At 35.0% G+C, this 22326-nt stretch overlaps 1 protein-coding gene across 1 annotated transcript in view; it reads left to right on the top strand.

The window, feature by feature from the left end:
• Glcci1 (glucocorticoid induced 1) overlaps positions 1–22326 on the top strand; it is a 67615-nt gene that overhangs the window by 22499 nt on the left and 22790 nt on the right. The window contains 3 exon segments of the mRNA XM_032906945.1: positions 4349–4441; positions 4444–4499; positions 16266–16352. Of these exon segments, the coding sequence (XP_032762836.1) occupies positions 4349–4441; positions 4444–4499; positions 16266–16352 (236 nt within the window).

The following is a 22326-nucleotide window of genomic DNA, read 5'->3' as shown; positions in this document are numbered from 1 at the left end:
TGTGTGTGTGTGTGTTTGAGCACCTGGATCCTAAAGATTCAGTCCCAATTTTCTAGCCATTGGCTTTTGAGCTTCCGTAGAATTTGGGTGATCTAGTACCATAGAAAGTTTATTTGAAAAATTCATATTTCTTCTGTCAAACTCTCCTAGGCTGGGTTTTGCTATGCATGCCAGGATAGTGTTGACTTCAGGATCCTTCTGGCTCGACATCTGAGTGTTAGGACTAACAGGCAAATCATGCTTGGTGATAGATGTATTTTGTGTTTGGATATGTTTGTGTACCACGGCATGACTGTGAAGATCTGAGGACAACTCAGGTGTCACTTCTTTGTTGCATATGATCTGCTAGCTGGTCTGAGAGTGTCTGAAGATGTTCCTTCCTCCACTTCCATTTCTCTGTAAGGTTATGTTGCCAGGATGACAGATGGTCACTACTGCTTGCTTCTATTGGCTGGTGTTATTAATTCATTATTTGTAATAAAATGCTAATATGATTTCTACACCCAAAATAATTAGTGCTTAGTTGTATCAAACATGCTGCTGAATACTTTTCTAGTTAGATACTTTGCAGGTGTAATAATGAGCTTCTTGAATTAAGGATAAAGCATTTGATTCCTGTTAGTGCTGTTGTGACATCTGTTTATGCTATACTTCAGGGAACGATAGCTCCATTGAAAGATTTAAATAGAAATGATCTAAGTTTGTGCTTTGTTTGTGTCATTGTAAATGGAATGCTTTGGCTCACCTCGACTTGATTGGGGCCTAGACACAGAATTGACAGTTTTTATTTGCACATACAGATGAACTAAATATAGGGTAACCAGACTGAAATGTGTTAGCCTAATAAAGAATGGGAGTACTTTTATTGTATGCTTTACATTATGCATGATGGCCAGAAATAGATCTTGTCTGCTTTTTTTTTTTTTTTTTTTTTCCGGAGCTGGGGACAACCAGGGCCTTGCGGTTTGCTAGGCAAGCGCTCTACCGCTGAGCCAAATCCCCAACCCCCAGAAATAGATCTTTACTATGTTTTAAGTATAGTTTGCAGGGTCTGGTGACTTGTATCACCCTGTATCTAAACTTCTTAAAGTTTCTAACATTCTTAAACTTTGGGAATTTTTGTTTAGTTTACTTTTGTTTTTGTTTGTTTTTTGGTTGGTTTTGGTAGAAATTCTACTTTGTTAACTTTCTACTGGAGATTAGTATCTTAAGATATCAGATTTTCAAAATTACAAGTCTTCAGTAATTGACACTGGAAAAAAAAACATACACAAATGCTGGGAACAAGTTAGTTAGACATCCTGTTGAATTACATTAGCAGTTGGATTTGTTATGCTAAAATGTAAAACTGGAATTAGTGATAAATATATACAAATCAATAAAATTTAAGGGCATCTAGGGTTAGATTTTGAAGGAGTCAAAACCCCATCTCATTGACAATTTACATAATACGAACAGTTGAGTTTATTGAAATAGTTTAACTGTTTATGATAAATCTTCCGATAAATCTAAGGTCTTAATTTTATTTGGTAAATGGGGCTATTATGGCTATTCATGGAAGAATACTGTCATTGTCAGTTAAGGAAGACACTTTATATCAACTTGTGACCTTTACATGCATGATCACACATACATGTATATACATATTTGAGCACATTCATACATAAACATACACACAAAATAATTTTTTAAATGTGTTTATTTACTTTTAAATTAAGAAGAATTTTTTTTTTTTTGTAGTGATAGGTACTGAACCCAGAATCAGGTACTGATCAAATGATCTACATCCTCAGCTTAAAAAGAGTTTTAAAAGCATGCAAACTACATACAGCTTTCAAATAGTTTAGAGTAGATTAAGTAGAGGTATGTAAATTTTACTACTAATAGCTTTTGTTTTTCCGTGTCCTTTTTTATTAGCGGGCAACTGCTTAAGTATTAGCTTTACCATTAAAGGAGTAATTGTTTTCATTCTTTTCTGTGGGAAAAATTAATTTTGTTTTTCACAGTTCATAAAATTAGTAAATATTGCTTTTATAAAGTGGGAAAACTATTGGAAAGAATTAAGAGGAAGTAAGAAAAGGAAATGGGAAAAATACCAAAAGAAAAGCAAGTAGGAAGGATTATAAAATAGGAAAAAATATACTACATGCTGTTGTAACAAGTGAAATCAGTAGGATAAACTCACTTTTTAAAATGAAAAGTCAATTAGATAATATGTACAAAATACGAATATTAAATTTGATTGGTAAATCCTGAAAGTTAAAGAATAAACATACAAGATAAATTATATAGAGCAGAGGGGATCATAATGTTCAGCTTGACATTATTTAAAAGCAAAAAGCAGTAAATGAAACAGAGTTTAATTACAGTACATATAAGTCATGATGATGTTAAGAATTGTACATGTAGGGGTTGGGGATTTAGCTCAGTGGTAGAGCGCTTGCCTAGGAAGCGCAAGGCCCTGGGTTCGGTCCCCAGCTCCGAAAAAAAGAACCAAAAAAAAAAAGAATTGTACATGTATCAAACTGACAGACGGGGGTGAGGGTCGAGGTGGGAGGTATGGGATGTGTGGAACAATTGGAGGGTGGACTGGGAGGGGAATAAAATCTTGAGTGCAAAATTATTTAATTAATTAATTGAAAAACTAAAATATAAATGAAGTTTTTCACAAAGAAAGCTTTTAGAACTTAATAGTTTAGAAGTGTTAGACTACATTCCTAAGTAACAGATCAAGTGACTCTGCATTATAGGTTTTTATTTAAAGTGACAAGTTTCCTTGTCTTCTAAAACCAAAATGTAATTTCTTCACTACGCATAATCACAAATAATTCTAAACAGAAATAGGCAACATTAGATTTTCTGCCTTTAGTGTACACTAAACTTTCATTAAGTTATAAAAATAAAGAGGGAATTTGGTAACTTTCAGATTTTTTGCAAATAATTCTTAGATGAAACAAAAGTTACATTATTAAGATAGTGGCTATCTAGTATCTAGTATAATTATTTTTCTCTATCTTAATAAACTAGTAGGGCTTTCTGGTTTCAAGAAAATAGCTAAGTGACACTGACAAACCAAAATATTTTGTGATCTTTATTGTTGTAGGCAATATATTGCCTGACTTAAAATGGGCCTGGATCAGACCTGAGTCTTGGGAACAGTATTGGTTCTCAATCTCTGGACTTACTATAGGTGTATACACTGGTAGTAGGTTATTTGGGTTGGCTACGTGGAAAAATCTTGTCGTTTCTTTATATGTTAGGTGTTCATGTGATGTTGATTTTCAGCTGATACTTACGGAACCTGACTGGGGAAGACAAATTGTTGAAGCATATGGATAGAACTGTATAGAATATAGAGGTCTCTCTGTTCAGCTTTCCTTTCGTAGTGCCCTATGTCATTACACAGTGAATTCCCTCTACTGCTTTGAGGTCTTCATCTGCAAATATGGATGTTGAATTAAAATATGAAGTTCTGTGTGAATGCTATTTGTATGGTCATGAGTAAATTTGATTAAGTATTAAACATCAGCTTCCTTTCAGTCTGCAGTATCTGAAACTGTCTTTCTGTGGGAAAGACAAGCTTAGGGTGCCATGAAAGCAGAAGTAATTGAGAATTTCTTCACTAGAAAGGAGAGACAAGGATGTTGAGCAAGCTTTCATGACATTGGGCATTGCATTGGTGTGATGTCTGACATCTGAAGTGACCTTGGAGATCAGTACGAGTTTTTCAGGTGAACTTGGAAGGACAGGATTAAAGGCTGAGGACATAGAAGGGTCAGAGACAGAGACAGCGCCTTCTACTTGTGAAAAGACAGAAATTATTCATGCGACTCTTGAATAGGCATGTGGAGGAGTAGCAAGATAACAAACATTGGGATAAACGGGAAACAAATTGTGGAAATCATTTACTTCGTAAAATAGATGATAACCACGGAATTGGATTTAACAGTGGTACTGAGGAGCCACTGTAAGATTTAACTGAAATAAATGCAGACATGGCATTTACAAACAAAACTGGCAGTTTGTAAGGCATGATGGAATCTTAATTAAAGCTGTAATAGAGATGATATGTGGATTTCATTACAGATGCCTAAAATAGTTGGGCTTTCAAGGGTATGTGAAAATCCTCAAAATGTGTTTGTTATATGTATGAATGCATTTCCTTGGAAAAGGGTCCATAACTTTCATCAGCTTATACAAGAAGTGTTTGGGGTGTCTATGTTACGGGAGAAAGTGGTAAAGTGACATTTACAAGCTCTGAAGTTTATGAATTTAAAAATAGGCTCTAACATCTAATCTAAATTTTTTTTACTTTTTTTTTTTTTTTTTTTTTTTTTTTTTTTTTTAGTGGACAGACCAAAATCTCAGCAAATTCGAAACTCTAGTACAATAAGGCTAACCTCTTCTTTGGATACGATAACAGGACCTTACCTCACAGGACAGTGCCACGTGACCCTCATATTCACTACCCTTCGTGCATGAAAGATAAAGCGACTCAGGTAAGATGAGAAAATCAAAACCATTTCTTTGACTTTGAAACTAGAATGTAATTAAATTATCCTGAATATGAAATAAACTCAACTAAAGCAAAATCCCTTGTTTTAAATATGCAGCATAATAATAATAATTTGTCACTCAGCTGTAGAAGTTTTAGTTATTTAGTATTTAATAAGTAAATTCAGGCAGTATTATGAATAGTTTATAGAATGTTAGCAACATGAACTATGTTGAAAGGTTTTTTTCCTGTTGCAAAGGCAGTGCTAATACAGTAAAATAGGAGATTTGCCATTTTCTTAACATCCTATTTTAGGAGGTTCCCTAGCCTTTTGATTTGAAGAATATTTCCTCTCATATCAGAAAAAAAACTAAACATCTTCATTTATTATGAACTATATCTTCACTAAGTGTTTCTTGAGAAATCATGAATTTTATTAAAAATGTAAGTGATTATTATTGGACATAAAGAACATGTTAGACAGGGATAAAAAATACTAAGTAGGTATTAGATTAGGGAATATGAAAATGTAAGGACATTCAGAATAAGAACATTTTGGGCTTTATAGTTTTAAAAAAGAATTCGAGTTCTTGTTTGATGAAGGATGGAACATTTTGGACGTGGTCTAGGAACACCCCCTTATCAGTTTGTTGTCATTATGGTAGGCGAGCTTGGAAACTGAAACGAGTTGCTTTATTCTCATCCATCCTGTCAGCCTTACTTCATAATTTTTTATGATGCAATCTTTGCTTTTTCTTGTTTTAATGAGAACAAGCATAAATTCGATATAGCAAGCAGTAGGATGCTCAGCAGAAATGATTTGCACACCTTACACACGTGGGCCTAAGCATTTAGAGGGAGGCACCTGAGGAGATGACTGAGAGCCATCTTCTAGAAGAGTTAGATTCTGGTTGTGAAAGAGTGTGGGCATAAAGGACAAAAGAACACGACAAATGACTAAGAGCATAGTGTTAGGAAGGTACACAGAGGGACGAAAGAACTAGAATTATTCATTTGGAAGCAACTAGAGGGAGCAAACATAAACTATATACTATAGACTGTTTGTTTTATTACCTGTATCTTGTTTAATTTTTACAAGAACATTGCTTTGTAATTCACATGGGAAGCAGAAACTCAGAGAAACAAAATGACTAGCCCATGGCCATGCAACCGCGTGATATCAAAGCTAGATTTCTTACACAGATTGCCTGGCTTCCCTAGTGCAATAGCTGGCATGATGCTGAAAATAGTTGCTGTTCTTAGTCACCACCAAGACAAGAATATCTACTGTTTATTGAACATATGCTTTGTGCTGACAATATCCAAAAATAGTATCTTATTTACCTTTCAAAACAACTCTGAGAAACAGGAGCCTAGGAACAAAAAGCAGGAAGAGGAACTGGATTGGTGTAGACTTAGAAGCCTAAAGAGGAAACATTTCTAAGAAAGGTTATTGACTGATGCTAGAGAGAAGTCACAGAGAATAAGGCTCTAGGGATCAAGGGCAGATTGTATAAGATTGATGCTGCGCTGGGGTAGAATGCCAAGAAACTTGTAAGTGGATAGTAGTACAGAGGGAAAGGAAACAGTTCTGGAAAGTTCCCTACATGTCTCTATCCATGCAGTTGGTACCTTGAAACCTAATGTTTTGTTACATGATTAAGTATGATACCTAAGTGTAGCAAATGATACAGAAACACCAGGTTTTCGTACTAGCTGTTAGAAAAAACCACTTTTAATATTTTGCGGGGTCTTTATCAAATATGAGCATCCATGAAGCACATGTGTATAACTTTTATGGTTCCATAAAATATGGCTCATCTTCCCATTTTGACAAACTTTTCTTAGGGACCAGAGAGTCAGGCTTGAACTGCGGGGTCTTGGATTCCTCAGAGATACATGGCAGAAAATGTCTGCGTGGGCCAGCCCAAGTCTAAACTGCTCTCTGTGTCATACTTTATTATGTGATTTCGAGTGCTTTTATACATTTATAGATAGTTAGTATATCCTTCTCCACTCTCATTCTCACAGTCACATTCTATCCATACTCACTCAGGATTAGGTCCTCTCAGGCTGTGGAGGCGAGGACTCTTGTTTTTTCGTTTTAAACAGGCACATCTACATCTATATCCCCTTATATAGGAATATAGGTTAAGGTCTGTATGTGTATGTGTGTTGTCTCTGAGGGAGGGCCCTTTCACCCTGCATATGTCTAGAATAGGGTCAGCATAGTTTCCTCTGAATCATGAAGAACAGAAAGAGGGCTTCCCATGCCTTGGTCTGGATATAGGTCATTTATTTGAAATTTGGTACTGAAAATAAAAGACTTAATTCTGAGCTGATGAACTTAAGACTTAAAGACTTAGCTAGTGTGTACATGCTGCATAGTTTGTTACGTATGAAGAGCCCAGAGCCCAGATTGTGCTGATTCTTAGGCTCCTGGCTTTTCTCCAGTTTCTCAGTTCTCACACAGATACTAAGTTATATAGCATTTAATCTAGTGTTTGCCTCATATGCTCAAGAAATGGTCTTGCCTCCAAAGCATCTGTGCGTTTAATTGATGACACAAGAGATGAACATGCAAAATGACTTTTATGACTATATACATGTTTGTGGATTGACTCTTGAACTCTTACGGGGAGTAGTTTTCCTTAATTTGATGAATGTCAATTGGGTAGAGAGTATATTCTCATCTTGCTACAGATATTAAATATTTGTCTTTCCTTTGTAAAGGGCATTGGTAATACCTTCTTTCTTTCATATTTCTATGTTTCAATTATGTGACAGTTGATGGCTAGAGAGAAATTCTTAATTCAAAAAAAATACATGTGGGTCTTTAAAAAGGAAGTAGCCTAAGGTTGTCAAAAGAATATGCATTTTGGAGACAGACCTTATTTTCAGATCAATGCCTGCTGTATAGAAACCCACTGAAATGTTTCGCTGTGGTTGAGATTGGACCCATTGTACTCTGTATGGGAGACAAGTACTACCTCTGAACCCACAACCACACCACCAGATTTTAACTTTGCTATTTGAAACAAATTCTTAAATTTTTCAGAAGAAAAAATTGTCATCTCCTGTGCATAGTGTGGGTAGTACATATATATAATCTCAGTACTTGGGAGCCTGGAACAGGAAAACCTGCAGATTTGGGTTACATAGTGGTAACTTTTCTAAAAGAAAAACAAAACAAAACAAAAAACATTGAATTAACTACTGTATGATTCTCACATTTATATCCTTTTCTATAAACTTAATATTTGATTGACCTAATCACATATTTACTGTGAGTCTTAAAAGAAAAGTCCACTGGAGAAATGGATTGTTGCCAGATTATTAGCTTACCCCGTTTCTCTTAGTAGAAAGAACTAAAAAACATCTGTAAAATTTTGTTATTTTTTTTCTTTAGCCTTGAATGGATAGTGCTTTTTAATGAAAAATTATAATCTTTTAAATTTAGCTTGGAGGTTGGAAAGCTGGCTCCGCAGTTAAGTGCTCTCGTTCTTGCAGAGGGAGGGTGCAGGTTGAGTTCCTAGCTCTTACGGTATGACTCACAACCATCTGTAACACCAGTTCCAGGGGACCTAATATCACACCATTTACTGACATCTGTCTGCACCAGGCACAAATGTACGGTACAGACATATATGTAGAGAAATACTCATTCACATAAAATAAAAATAAATAAATCTAAATATTTTGACTTTGGCATCAAGCTTCAGGGATAGTTTTTTAGGCTTTGCCCCAAAGTGTAAAGTATATCCATTCTCTGATCATATTTTAAATCTGGGTTTGAAACTAAAGCATGTATGTATGCATGTATATGTGTGTGTGTATGAGTAAAGTAGACAAACAAAACCGTCTATAGCAATGATCAAAGGTGCTTTCTATACTTTCCCAGGCACATTATAATTATAGCTGTTCGCAGATGCTGACTTTGGAGAATAGCTTTAAAAAGCTGGTATATATTTGTTATAACAAAGGAAAATTCCCGTCTCTATTGCTGCTCCATCCATCTAGGTTACTGAGTGACATTGCGAAGTATAAGCTTCCTCCTGACCTTATCACTTTGGTATGAGCAGGAAAATGCTTCCTAATTCTAATTTGTATGACTGTTGAATAGTTACCATCTCATAATCCCGTAGACTGATAGGCAGTGCATAACCATTTCAAGCAATTTTATAAACCTCTAGGAGCATGGTGCTGCTTGTTTTAATTAAAAGCTTGTAAAACTTTCAATGTGGACATAAAGTCAATATAAAAAATGAATAGATGAAAGACATAAAGTAGAAGTCCTTCTGCCCAGTTTTGTTAGTAACTTAAATTACTAACAATTACTTTTCTCTTACTCTGACTCAAATTTTTAAAAACAAAGTTTTAATAGTTTACTGTTCTGTTCACCATTGAGCTTTACTTTGATCATTTCCTCATTCAGTAGAGACAGTTTTCTCTGTGTGAGTAATCCATCCAAATAATGGGCTAGGGCCTCGATATGTTACTGTTCTCTAGCTTATTCCAGGTGATAAGGTATGTTCAAGTCTTAAGAGACACCACCAACAATACCTTCCTTTTAAACAAAAATGTAAACCGTCTCAGATACATACTCTAACAAGACAGTGAAGTCAGCCTTTTTACATACAGCCTAAGAGAGACTTCACCGAGGACACCACCCGTACCACTTGTTATAGGACAAGAATACCATGCTGTTAAAATAGCTCATGAAACCCACAGACTTTCATTTCTCACAGGAGCGCATTAACAGAGCCTTCATACTTGTCCCAGAGTGTTTTAATTCATCTGTACTAAAAAAGTAGGACTATTTCAGGTTAGATTTCTGGGTTTTAATGAATGTGTTTAAGTTAAGACCTTTTAGGGTCAGGATAGTTCGTGTGATTTGGAAGAGCATGAGTAACAGCTGCCACCTCCTGAGTCCTCTCTAAGTGTTCATTATTAACAGAGGTCCTCTGAGAGTGCCTGTGCCTGTAGAAAAGCATTAAATATGTGCATGCTGATGTAATTGTATTTTATACTGAACTCTAATTTACTTTTTCTGCTTGTGGATCCTAGGCATCAGTCTTGACTTCATGGCTTTATTAAATTTATCATAGACTATTTTCTGCTGTAATATTGCTTTGAAACTATCAACTTTACAATATTGAATCTTACCTAAGTAAAAGGTTATCTGTTTATTTAGTTATTTTTGTCAACTATAAGACCATCTAAATATTGCTTAATATTTTGTTTTATGGTTTGCTATTGTAATGAAGTTCTTCTAATTTATTTTTACTGTATCTCAGTTGAATGTTCTTGTTTCTAATACATTTTCAGATAATTTTTTTGGCTTTCTAGATATCATGCAAATAATAATTATTTTTTCTTGTTATAAGAGTTCTCTTATAATTGCATGTGTTAATATTCTCAACCATTCACACTACTTATTATGCTAGCAAATACTGTTTTTGTCTCTAAGTTAATGTATTCACTGGGCATTATTTTGCTATGATGTAAGTATGCGCTGGGTATGCTTCCAATACTTATATTCCTATTTACTAATTTTGTTTCTTATTTTAGTCAAGAGGAATTGTGTATATGATGGATTACTTATATAAAAATGACATTTTATTGTTATATAAGATAGCATTCTATATGAATCTCCCTTAAAAATGTTTATTCCATGCTTGGACCTATTACTTCAAGCATGAGAGACAAAGTTCTGCCGATGTCACCTCTCTAGCTGTCGTGAATTTCAGTAATAGACTATACTGAACTTGTTTGGTTGTTCTAATGAACATTTTCAGAAAAATACTTTTGTTTATGGAGACCTAAAATAAATATACAGTAGCATGTGAATTATTTATTAATATTTATGGTATTAAATATTTAAAGATTATCATGAAAGCCTGAAGTTTGTTTTTAATGATGTAATACATACGTTAGTGTTAGTTATACTTGTTTGTGAAAATGTCTTACAAGAATTCCTTCTTTAGTGTTCTAGCATGGTATATATACCGTTTCAATTGTCACTTAAGTATGAAAAAATTTCATAGGTTACATTTCCATGAAGTTTATCAGCCTAGTATGTTTTTAGATTAGTGTTCTGTAGCAAAGACACCTCAATCATTTGTCATGACTCTTTATGTCCTTTGTTTATATGTGAAAGAAATGTCCATACATGCGTTCCGTGAGCCAGATACTTGCTGGATGGTCCCTTGAGCATAGGAGTTTGAGAACATCCTGGGTGATATGGTAAACACTCTTATTTCAAACAACCAACCCCATTAAAAATTGTATCCTTTAAGGATGAAAAGTGGGTTGTTAAATCTTGAATGATGCCAGGGGTGGTGGTACATGCCTTTTAATCCTAGCACTCAGAAGGCAGAGGTAGGCGGATCTGTATGAGTTCAAGGTCATCCTGGTCACCTAAGTGGTTCCAAGACAGTCAGAGATAAACAGAGAAACCCTGTCTCAAATAAAACAAAAGATAAAACCCAAACAAAAACAAAAACATGAATGCAATTTTCGTATATGTGTGCTCTTTAAATGATGTTATTATCTCCTATTTTAAACTATTTATTTTAATTGTTATTTTAAATGAACCTTCAACATACTAAAGATACATTATGTAAGTTTTTTTTAAATTCCATTAAGCTTTTGTACAGGGAGGTTTATGATCTACAGTAGCCTTCTGGAGGAGCCAGTCTTTAAGAATACCTATCTAGGAGTTGGCTGTTGCCATCATTCAGCAGTCACAGCTCTGAATTAAAATATATACATTCTTTGAATAGTACTAAAATGTTCAGCCTCTTCTCCCTTTACCTGAAAATAGCTTGTTTAGGTAATCAAAGGAATAAGTGACTATATAAACCTTAATAATAATTAAAATAGAGAACTTTTAATTTACCTCATAGATCAGAAATTTATTGTTTTTACCCTAAATCACAATTGATAGAACAATTTGGGTTTCCTTTACCCTTGCTTTAAAGCCTTTCTGTTGAAATTTTCTTAAGAAAAAGCAGTAATTGCTTATTATTTGGTATTTAACTTTTGAGTACTTTATATGTTCTACATATTAATCTGTCAGATTAATAGTTAGTGGTCATAGTGCTCTCATTTTGTGGGCTTTTTTTTTTCATACTGTTATTCCCTTTGCTGTTTGGAACCTTCTTCAGTTCATGTAATCCCATGTTACTTCTGTTTGTGCATGTATATGTGTGAGTGTGCATGTGGGTGTGGGTATAGAAACTTGAAAGTGTGTGTGTAGGTGTAAGTGTGGAGGTTAGAGGTCAACATCAAGTGTTGTTCCTCAGGCACTGTCTACCTTGTTTATGGAGACAGCATTTCTCATCGGACTGGAATTTACCAATTAGACTAGGCTACCTTACCAAGGAACTTCATGGAGTGATCTCTTCTTCCTCCCAAGCACTGGGGTTACCAATGTGTCACCATGCCCAGTTGTTTTTTTAAGGGGTTCTAGGGGTTGAACTCAGGTCATCATGTTTTTGTGACAAGCTCCTGACTAAACCATTTCTTTACCACCTCCCCTCTAAATGTGTCAATTCTTTGATTCTTTCCTGTACTATAAAAGTTTTTCTCAGAAAGCTTTTGCCTATTCCTATATAGGTCTTAAACTTCCAGAATGTTTTCTTCTAGGTTAAGCAGAGTTTCCGGTCTTATATTAAGGTCTTCAATCCATTTTTAATTGGTTTGTGACAGGGTGAGAAATAGGGTGTTATTTTTCTTCTTTGGTGTGGGTCTCCAGATTTCTGTACACCATTTGTTGAAGTGGATTACCAAACACTCCAGTCAGTCAACGGGCAAATTAAATGAACAGACAGTTTTCAAAAGGGAGTACAAATAACTAATAAACATTTAAAAAGTGTTCAACATTCTTAGCCATCAGGATCAAATCAAATCAAAACATCAGGGTTTTTTTAAACCCCGGTTAGAGTCCCTGTCTCTAAGAAGACAACATGCCAGTGAAGATGGGGATGGCAGCAACGTGAATGAGCATGGCCACTATGGAAATACCAAAAATACTAAAAGTGAAACTTCCATATAATAATCAATCTACTACGAGGAATGTACTCAACAGTTATCTAAGAGAACAGGACAGAGGCACCTGCACGTCCTTGTTTATTGCACTGTTCATGGTAGGCAGGCTGGCATCGGCCTCGGTGTCCATCAGCAGATGAATAGATAAATGTGATAGGCATATGTGTACTCACAGTTATGGAGCTTTAACCATGAAGAACAAAATGTCGTGTGAAGGAAAGTGGATGGAACTTAAATTTATTAAATGAAATGTCAGACTCAGAATGATTATTGCATGTTTTCTCACATAGAAGGACATTAGGCTTGACAGATGCATAAATAATCATTTATATGTGAATGGCATAAAAGTAGATCTTGGAAAATTTTGGAAGTAAATATGATCAAAATGCATGATATACCTGAATGAAATATACTTAAGAAACTCATGGTTTTTTTTTTCTTAGTACAGTTAAATATATCTTTTAAACAACAAAAATTTCTACCCAAACCAGGACCATGACTACTTTGGTATGGACCGACTGTTTAACTCGAGTGTGCTTTATATGATTACAGTTTAGGACTAGATGAAGATGAAGGAGTGATATGAGAACTAGATGCTAATACTTCTTTTGTGTCAATGATTGTTTTTTACATGAGAGGAACAATGTAAACCATTTGAAAAGATTTTTGTGCTTCCAGAATTTACAGGATAATTCTTTTACCTACTACAGAGAAGATTATGCAGAATAATCTAGATAATAGGTTATCTAGAAATTATGATGCTAATAAATATTAGCTGCTTTTTAAAAGGATTTTATTTTATGTGTATAGGTGTTTTTCTTTTATTTATATATATGTATATGATGTGTTTATATATTTATATATTTTTATATGTTATATAAATACAAGTATATATATATGTATATTTACATAACATGCAACTACTATGTATGTATAAATAATCTGGGCACTGTGAGTGTGCAGTACCTGCAGAGGCCGGAAGTGGATGTAGGATCCTCTGAACCAAAGTGAAAGTTGTTAGCCCTCATGGTTGTTAGCCACCATCTTGGTGCTGAGAACTGTACCAAGATCCTTTACCAAAGTAACACTCCGCTATCTATTACACTGCCCTATACAGCGGCCTGTGTAGTAGAATAGAATATTTCATTGTTATAAAGGTTAAATACACTGATATTGATGTCATTAGTAGAACCAACAGTTTATTATAGAATTGTACAGTTACAAACAGTAAGTCTTGTCTGGCAGGAAGTAACTTAAAGACGATAGATTACCTTGGAGCTTGAAAAGGCTCTGAAATTCTATAATTACTGTAAGGTCAGAACTATAATTTAGTCAAGTATTTTTTTGTCTTCTTTGTAATTTTACAAATAAATTGTATTTTTGATTTGCAGACCAAAGTGTGGAAGTTTGAGTTTCTATTATGAAAACTTCTCCTTTGGCTGTTATTTAAGTTTACCATTATCTGAGCGTGGTTAGTTTTTATGGCTTAAGTGGAGTTTGTTGGAATGGTGTGAAAAATATTTGGCAGTATCTAATAGTTACTGATTATCAGGGATAAGAGACTTGTAAAGTATTACACACTAAAATATAGCAAGATACACAAGTGGCCAACATGGCAGGCTTTAATCTCTCTTTATCAGTAGTCTTAGAGTTTACACTTGGTTGTTTAGATGCCTAAAAAGTTCCTTTTTTCTTCCTTGATAGCGGAAGCAGTTTGGATAGGAAGAGGAACCTCTTAAAGTATAGTGGCCTAAGAGCATTGAATTATATACAATAATAATATTAGTGAGGACTGTGCTTCCAAACGCTCTGTGGAATAATGTTCCACATGGTGTTAGTAAGAATACTTTTAAGTGTCCAGCAATCATGGAAGTAGGAAAAAGTTATGCAGGTTTTAAAAAAGTGTGTATTCGAGTTTTTAGAATGCTAAATTATGTTGTGTGTGGAGTAGAAAAATAGAATGAATGGTTTCCCCCAAATTTATCTGACCGTGGAACACTCTTATTAAACATCTTACTAATATCTAGAAGCAAAGCTATAAGGAGCACTTTTTCTAAAATTCTAGTCCACATTGTAGACAAAATAATGGCAGTTGGACCTTGGGTCTCACTGATACCAAAGAAAAGAACCTCTACTACTTTATTTTGTCCAGTTATTTTTCTGTTTACAAATTTTAAACATTTATGAAATATTCAACATTGAAATTGGATTAAAATTTATTTAGCTTTTCTTCTCTAGCATATTCATGGACATGACTAAATTTCGCCTCACTTTTTCTGTGACACTGTGCTTTTGGTTTATAAATGCGATCTTTTGTTGGTTTTTGTGACAAAAGAGTGTTACTTAGAAGAAATATAAAAGCGTTGTCATGCAAAAACTCAAAATTTTAACAAAAGTGGTCGTAAAGGGAAAAATTCTGTAATAGATTATTAAAAATATTATTTGGAGGGCTAAATTTTTCTGGTTGTCCTATCTAGGATTGAACGTAGCAAACTTTGGTAATTTTTGACAAACATTAAATGTATTACTTCTTATCCCTTTTCTTGTCAGCTGACGAAATGGCTCCCTTTAATAGCGACCCCTTCAGGTGGCTTCCCTCCTCTGTACCCAGTTGTCACCAGTTTGGTGTTGGACAGTTGGACTTTTGAGAGGGAGTGATTTTAAAGATGCTCATAAGCATTTTGAACTATAAACAAACTGCAACAATGGCTTCTTCATCACATCATGGAGACGCCCAAGTGCATGCAGTTCAGAAAGTATTTTAATGCTCCATGTATTTATTGTGGTAATCATTACCCATCACCCATCTGTCTCCTGGATTTTACTTTTTCTAATTTACTAGGCTTTTCTCAAATGTTAAAAGTGTGATATTTTAATGTTTGAGTTTTTTTAAATACAACTCCTAAATTTCTTCTTTATGGCAATGCTCAAGGTTAAATGTTTAGTGTTACAATTTAGTTAATATCTATTAATGCTTAAATAATTGAAAATTATATTTTAGTTAAAATGGCTTTTAGTAGCTTAGTTTTTTTTAAAAAAAGCTGTATTACTTTCATTTTTAAATCAATACACTTGAGATATTTATTTTTAATTCTTTTGTTAGGTTTAATATTAACTGTATTTTTATGATGAAGTTGACTAATCCTTTCCCCCAAAGAGAATCCTGTCAATATTTTCTTCTCTTAGTAAAATTAACCCTTTAGCTAGATACTTGTTATGTAAGCCATCAATACTACAAATGGTTCTGAAAGTTCTCTTTATCTTTTAAGTAGAATATCTATTTCTCACTTAGTTTGTTCTGTATAAAATCTCAGTACGTAAGCTGGGAAGTGGTTATTCACGGCTTTAATCCCAGTACTTGGGAGGCAGAAGCAGGCAAACCTGGTTTCTTGGCCAGCCTGGTCTACAGTCAGTTCCAGACGGCTAGGGATACAAAGAGAAACCCTGACTCCAAAACTAAGACCTTATCAATACAAAAAAGGAGCCCAGCATGTAAATCTTAACGGTTTTAATAGAATTTGCTGTGTTATTAATGCTGATGTGAAAGTATCAAATGATTTCTCTAATGTAGATGATACAGACATCTCAGATTAATCAGGCTTAATTAATTAGCATTTAAAATTTTTTACTAACACTAAGAAAATATTTTAGTTACTTGAATTTAGGTAGTAGCGCCATTTCCATTCCTTACATTTGGTTTGTCTGGTTGGTTTTAAAGACACCTAGCTGTTGGGCAGAGGAGGGAGCAGAAAAACGATCACATCAGCGCTCTGCATCATGGGGAAGTGCTGATCAACTGAAAGAGGTAAGTTGTTGTTTTTTTACTTCATTCTAAAACTTGTTTAGATCTCCATGGGTTATTTTTTACTATTTCCCAATGTTGTGAGATTTCCATTTATTATAACCTACTTTTCATACAGAGTTGAATCTTACATTTTGGTTAAAATGAATTTTTATGTTTGTAATTTTCATATTCTCAATAAATATTTAGGTACCCCGTCAACTGTAGCACTTCTAGAATGAACTCTGATTTTGTATAATAATTTTTATATCATCCTTTTAAATTATCAATATTTCTCCCTTAGCTTGATTTAAAAAAAAAATTACAGCAAGTTGAACCATAGATTATAGCTTTAGGCAATGGTAAGATAGCACTTTTTGTTTCCTGACAGCTTTTTATGGTATGTAGGTTATTATGACCCTTTGGGTCCCAGTAGTAAAGTGGATGCCAGTCTACTCTGTGAATTATTATGAATAACATGTCTATATTTATACTATGGTGTTTTTTCTGTTTTATTTATGTAAATCATTTTAATTCTTAGCTATTTGTCCTAAGCTATAGAAACCTAGAGTTAAAATATCTAGTGCAGAGATCTCTTAGGTAAGCACTTCTTCCAAAGATGACCATCTCATCTTTGTAATCTTCTCGGTAGTGAGAGTGCATTGCTTTTAGGAGAACTGCTGTACTAGTTTTAGCTGAGGTTGCTAACGATGCTTTGATCTCCTTTCTACGGTATGATAAAACACCATGACCAGAAGCAACTTGGGGAAGAAAGGGGTTATGTCAGTTTGCAGGTTATAGATCACAGGTTACAGATTGAGGGGAGCCAAGGCAGGCACTAAAGCAGAGACAGTGGAGAAGTGCTGCTAACTTGCTTGTGGTTATACATGGCTTAGTTACTGTTCTTATACAACTCAGGGCCACCTCTCGAGTGCCACTGCTCACAGTGAGTTGAGACTTCCCATATCGATCATTAATCTAGAAAATGCCCTGTAAGGTGACCTACGGCCAACCTTTCTCAGTTGAGCTTCCTCTTTCCAGGTAATTGTAGCTTGTGTTGAGCTGACAAATGCTAGCCTGCCCAGTTTTATATTTCGGACTCAGAATGGAGTCACTTAGTTTTGACTCCTAACCCTTGCATCAGTGTTGTCTCCTTGAAATTTCTGAAAGTTTGGCAGTAAACCAGTTTTGCTGTATGTTCAGCATAGAAATTCTCTCAGACTTTATTTATGTGTATATGTGGATATGCCTGCCTGTCTGTCTGTGACTCATGATGTCCCTGGCTCTCCTGGAACTGCAGTTGCTGTGATGCAAACCTGGGTCTCCCACTACAGCAAGTACTGGTAACTGTTGAGCCCGCCCTTTCCTCTCAGCATTTCTCTCCAATGCTTTTCTTATGCAGTTTCACACATACCAGTATTCATTTTTTATATACTTTGAAGTTGTCAGGTTTCTCATGTACTGTGATGTCTAAACCAAATGGTCTAATAGCATGATATTGTCTATGATTTCATTTTTAGCCACTTGTTTATGTTGTGAATGTGTAAAGTCTGTAATTCTGGCATACCTCTTATCCAAATACATAGTGAAAGTAGCATTCTTTATCAGGAACAGAGTAAAAAGAAACTTAGTTTAGTACAGCTAGGCCAAAATAGACATCACCTGTAGAATATATATATGCATATATATTGGAAAATCAAATTTGCCATTTTATCTCGGTTCAGTATAGTTTCAGACATCTGCTCACATCTCACATGGCTGTGTTCTAACTGAATGTCTATAGTAACACATGATATGTGCTACTAAAAGAGAACACTGAAAGTAGAAGAATTGATTGTTCTCCCTGGAAAACAACCATAAAGCCAAACAAAATTGTCAAAATAAATATTTCAGTGCTCCAGATGTAATGAAAATAATTGAGCAATTTTATTTATGAAAACTTAGGGTTAGAATAGTGTATTTTTGGTTGAAGTGAAAGAATAATTGCAAAGGAGAGTCTAGATGCTGATGGAAATAAAAGGCAGTTAAGATTGTAAAAGACTAACTTAAAAGGCAGTCCTGTGTGCACACACACACACACACACACACACACACACACACACACACACACACAGGGAGACAAGGGAGGGAGACAGAGAGAGAGATAGAGAGATCATTAATTGCTTTGTCACAGTTTTGATCTTCTTTCAGTTTTCGAGCTCATATGTCTCTGGCACTAAGGAAGTTGCTTGGTGAAGTGGCTGTGGTCCAGGCCAGTACATATTTGTAGTTAAGCATTACTGCTGGATTGCACAGCATTGTGAAGAACTAAAAAGGGTTAGAAATGGAAGGTCAAAGACTGGATCTACCACTTACTTATTAGGTTTCTCACATGGGAAAGGCACTTTATTTTTAAGTGTTTTGCCATCTGTAAAATGGATATAATTAAGAGATCAAGCAGATTTGTGAATATTTTTGAAAAGTTAGTTTGTGATCTCATTGCTTTTCTTTGTTGTAGTAAGCCAAAAGCAACTTAAAGAAAGAAACATTGTATTTTCATCTTTCAGGTCACAGTTCATTGTGAGGATAGTCAGGGCAGGGACACAGGTCTGAACCACAGCAAAGCACTGCTCCTGCCTTGCTTTGCCTTCTTGTTCGTTCCCTGACTCATGATAAGTTAGCTTTTATACAGCCTTAGTTCACTTACCTAGGATGTTACAGCCTACAGTAGGCCCGGCCTTCCCCATCAATCACCAGTCATGACAGTTCCTCATAGCCATGGCCACAGAACAGTCTGATCGGGGTTATTCTTCAATTGAGGTTGGTTCCCTCATTCCAAGAGACTCTAGCTTTTGCCAAGCTGGCAACGAAAACGAATCAGCAGTCTGCTACATTTGTTAATGCTGTATTGATAGTTATAAATATACTTCTGTGTTAAAACTTTGTTTTATGAAAGTTCTCTTAAAGCAAGCTGTGTTTGAGATTTTTGTATGTGATCTGTCTCTTCTCTCCCTGGGTCATTTATGTGAGGCTGTATATAGACAGATACATAGATGTATAGGAATCAGTTTGCTTTTAGGTAGAGTGTAGAATGTTTCTAAGGATATACTTGATCTTTAAAAGCATTAAAGCTTGTTACATAGTCCCTATTTAATATCAAAATTACTAACATCCTGAGATTTAAAGCCAGTTTCATTTTCAGAAAAATTAGATTGTCTTTGTGATTATTTAGAAAAAACAAGTGATATAATATATATCTTCTATTATATATAATATATTATATATATATAATGATATAACTCTTGCTAAATATTTTATTCTGGTTTACTTTTATAAAACTTAACTTTTTACTTTTTATCTTGATTCTTTAGCCAATATAGTTTGGTTGTTGTCTTAGCTTTCCAGTACTATATCAGATGTGTAAGATAATCAGTTTAAAAGGAAAAAAGGTTTGTTTTGGCACATGGTTTCAAATTTTTCAGTCCTTAATCACTGGGATCTTTTTCTTTGGATGGTGGTGATGAAACTCAGCATACTGAAGCATGTAATAGAGGAGGCTTTGTTAATTCATGGTGGCTGGGAAGTGAAGAAAAAGACAGGAAGGATTTGGGTACCTGTATAATCCCAGCACACACCCAGTGAATTAACCTTTTTCCATGAAGCTTACCTCTTAACGTTTCCACAGCCTTCAAGTAGCACCGGAGGCTGAGAACCAGCCCTAGTAACACATAGGCCTTTGCAGAACATTCTAGACTGTAACTATAGTATATTAAGAGAGTAGACTCCCGAATTTCATTTGATTCACATTTGCGTTTCAACATTTAATGCAAATGTATCAAGCTTTAAAAGTTTTGCTATTCTATGTCCATTCCTCTTAAATGTACTTACCTCATATTCTATTGTTGAAAACCAAACACAATTAATGTCTTAAGTGATAAAATAACTCCTATGGTGCTTTAGTGCTCAATAAGCAGTTATTAACCTTTAATCATAATTTTTTATTAGTGGTTGACATCATCATAAGCAAACTAGCCTTCAAGTTGCTCTGAACAGTGGTTAGAAAATATATGCTACCAGTCAGAATATACATCGTTAGAACATGTCAGCATAGCTAATTGTAATGTTTAAGGTTTTGTCACCTATATTTGATAAGTGATAAAATTCACAATATAAGCATGTCTCTTTGCACAAAAAAGTATGTTCTAGTGTGTCACTTGTAAAAATATCAATAACAGAAATAGGATATTATAGCTATATACTTCTGAGGTCTCTTACTGCTAGCTCATTTCTGGAAACTATAACTCCCAGCACTCCTGATGTAGGATCAAGGTTTCTCTTCATTTAAATGTTTCCCTTTAGGTTGCTTAGAGCATAACTTGAACTTGAACTGCAGTTTTCCCCGTGTGAAAAGCAGCACTAACACTTCTCACTAGAGTGGACATTGCCTCCCGCTGCTGAGCTGTTACTTTGCACCTTATGTTAAAGATGAGAATAGTTCTTGCAGAAGAAAATATACAGCGAAGTCTATCACATTAAAATAAAAGATACTCCCAGCCCCAATCTCAGTAGTATATGGAGAGCTACAGTTGTTTTAGTCTTTGCCAGAATTTGGTGCTTACTATTTCTTCAGTTTGTTTTAACTTACATTTTTCTGATAAGAATAATGTTGAACATTTCTTCTCTGTACATCAGCCATTTGGATATTGTCTTTACCCATGTGTGTCATTGAATCTTTGACTGATTGTTTTCAGTTTCGTTATACTTGAGGAATATATGTTATGTCTTTCTAGGGTAGTCTTTCTGCCTTTACATTTTTACTATATTATTCATTCAATTGTGTTGGTGTGGATGCATATCTGCACATATGTATGTGCATATCTCCACAGGCTAGTGAAGGTCAGACTACAACTTGCCAGAATTAGATTTTTCCCTTCACTTCGTAGGGAAGGGTAGAATTCAAGTCATCAGACTTTGTACGGTATGTTCAAGTCCCAGTTTTACTATGGAGTGTCACTTATGAACCATGCTAAGGATGGATTAGCCACTGTGGGTGATAGTCTTTTGTAGCAAATACTATTGAGAACTTTTAGACTAGCAGTGACACACATACTTAGCAATTTATTTTAACTTCAGAACTAAGAACCCTGACGTTCTCAGAACCTTTCCTGTGGTCATGCTTTCATCTTGGCGCTGTGATAATTGTGGGCAAGGACTCACTAGCAACAATATATATATTGCTGATGTAAACTTATGTAATTTCTCTGATTTGGATGGGCATTCTTTTTTATGCCTTCTCTTGCAAAAGTCCCAAGACTGAACCCCATCCCAGTGCTACTACTTAATCTTTTTAAATTATGATTTTTCATTTCCCAGAGCTAGTATGGATTTGAATTAATTCTGAGAACTAAGACCATTCCTAGTCCCTGATACAAATGTGCTCAACCAGTATTTTGAGAATTTTTTAGTTCTCTATGCTATTATCTGTAATTAGTGACCCAAGATTACTTATTCCTATTGTTTTTGAACACTTAAGACTCCTTTCAGATTTTCAATTCAGTTTCTCTCTGGTTTTCTTAAGGCCACAAAGTAGAAAATAAATTTTTTAGGGAAAAAAATAACCGTTTATAGTTTTAAAAATGCATACCTTATATAACTACATGTTCTATTTTGAATGGAAGGTTGTGTTGGGCCTTACATCATGGTAGCCCCGGTAGATGACTTACTGACAAGAAGGTTTACTTTGATATAATGCAGCCGGGTATGGGCTTACATAGGCTGGTTAAGGCAGAATGAGGCACTAAGGCTAAGCAGAAACACAGCTTCCATTGCCTTTCCTCCAAGGGACACTTGTGTGTGCTCCTCATGGGTACTGGGGATGGAGAGAAGAGGTGGCTGCAGATAACAGGGAGGCTCTTTGCCTGTCAAAGGGAAAAGAAAGAACTTTCAAACAAAGACTATACAAAGCTATAGTGGTTTTAGTTGCCATGTTGTGTAAGTGTGCCCTCTTGACTTTGTAGGC

Source organism: Rattus rattus, chromosome 6, assembly GCF_011064425.1.
Source record: "Rattus rattus isolate New Zealand chromosome 6, Rrattus_CSIRO_v1, whole genome shotgun sequence".
Lineage (NCBI taxonomy): Eukaryota > Metazoa > Chordata > Mammalia > Rodentia > Muridae > Rattus > Rattus rattus.
Note: the sequence above shows the minus strand (reverse complement) of the source record. Positions and strands in the feature narration are given on the sequence as shown.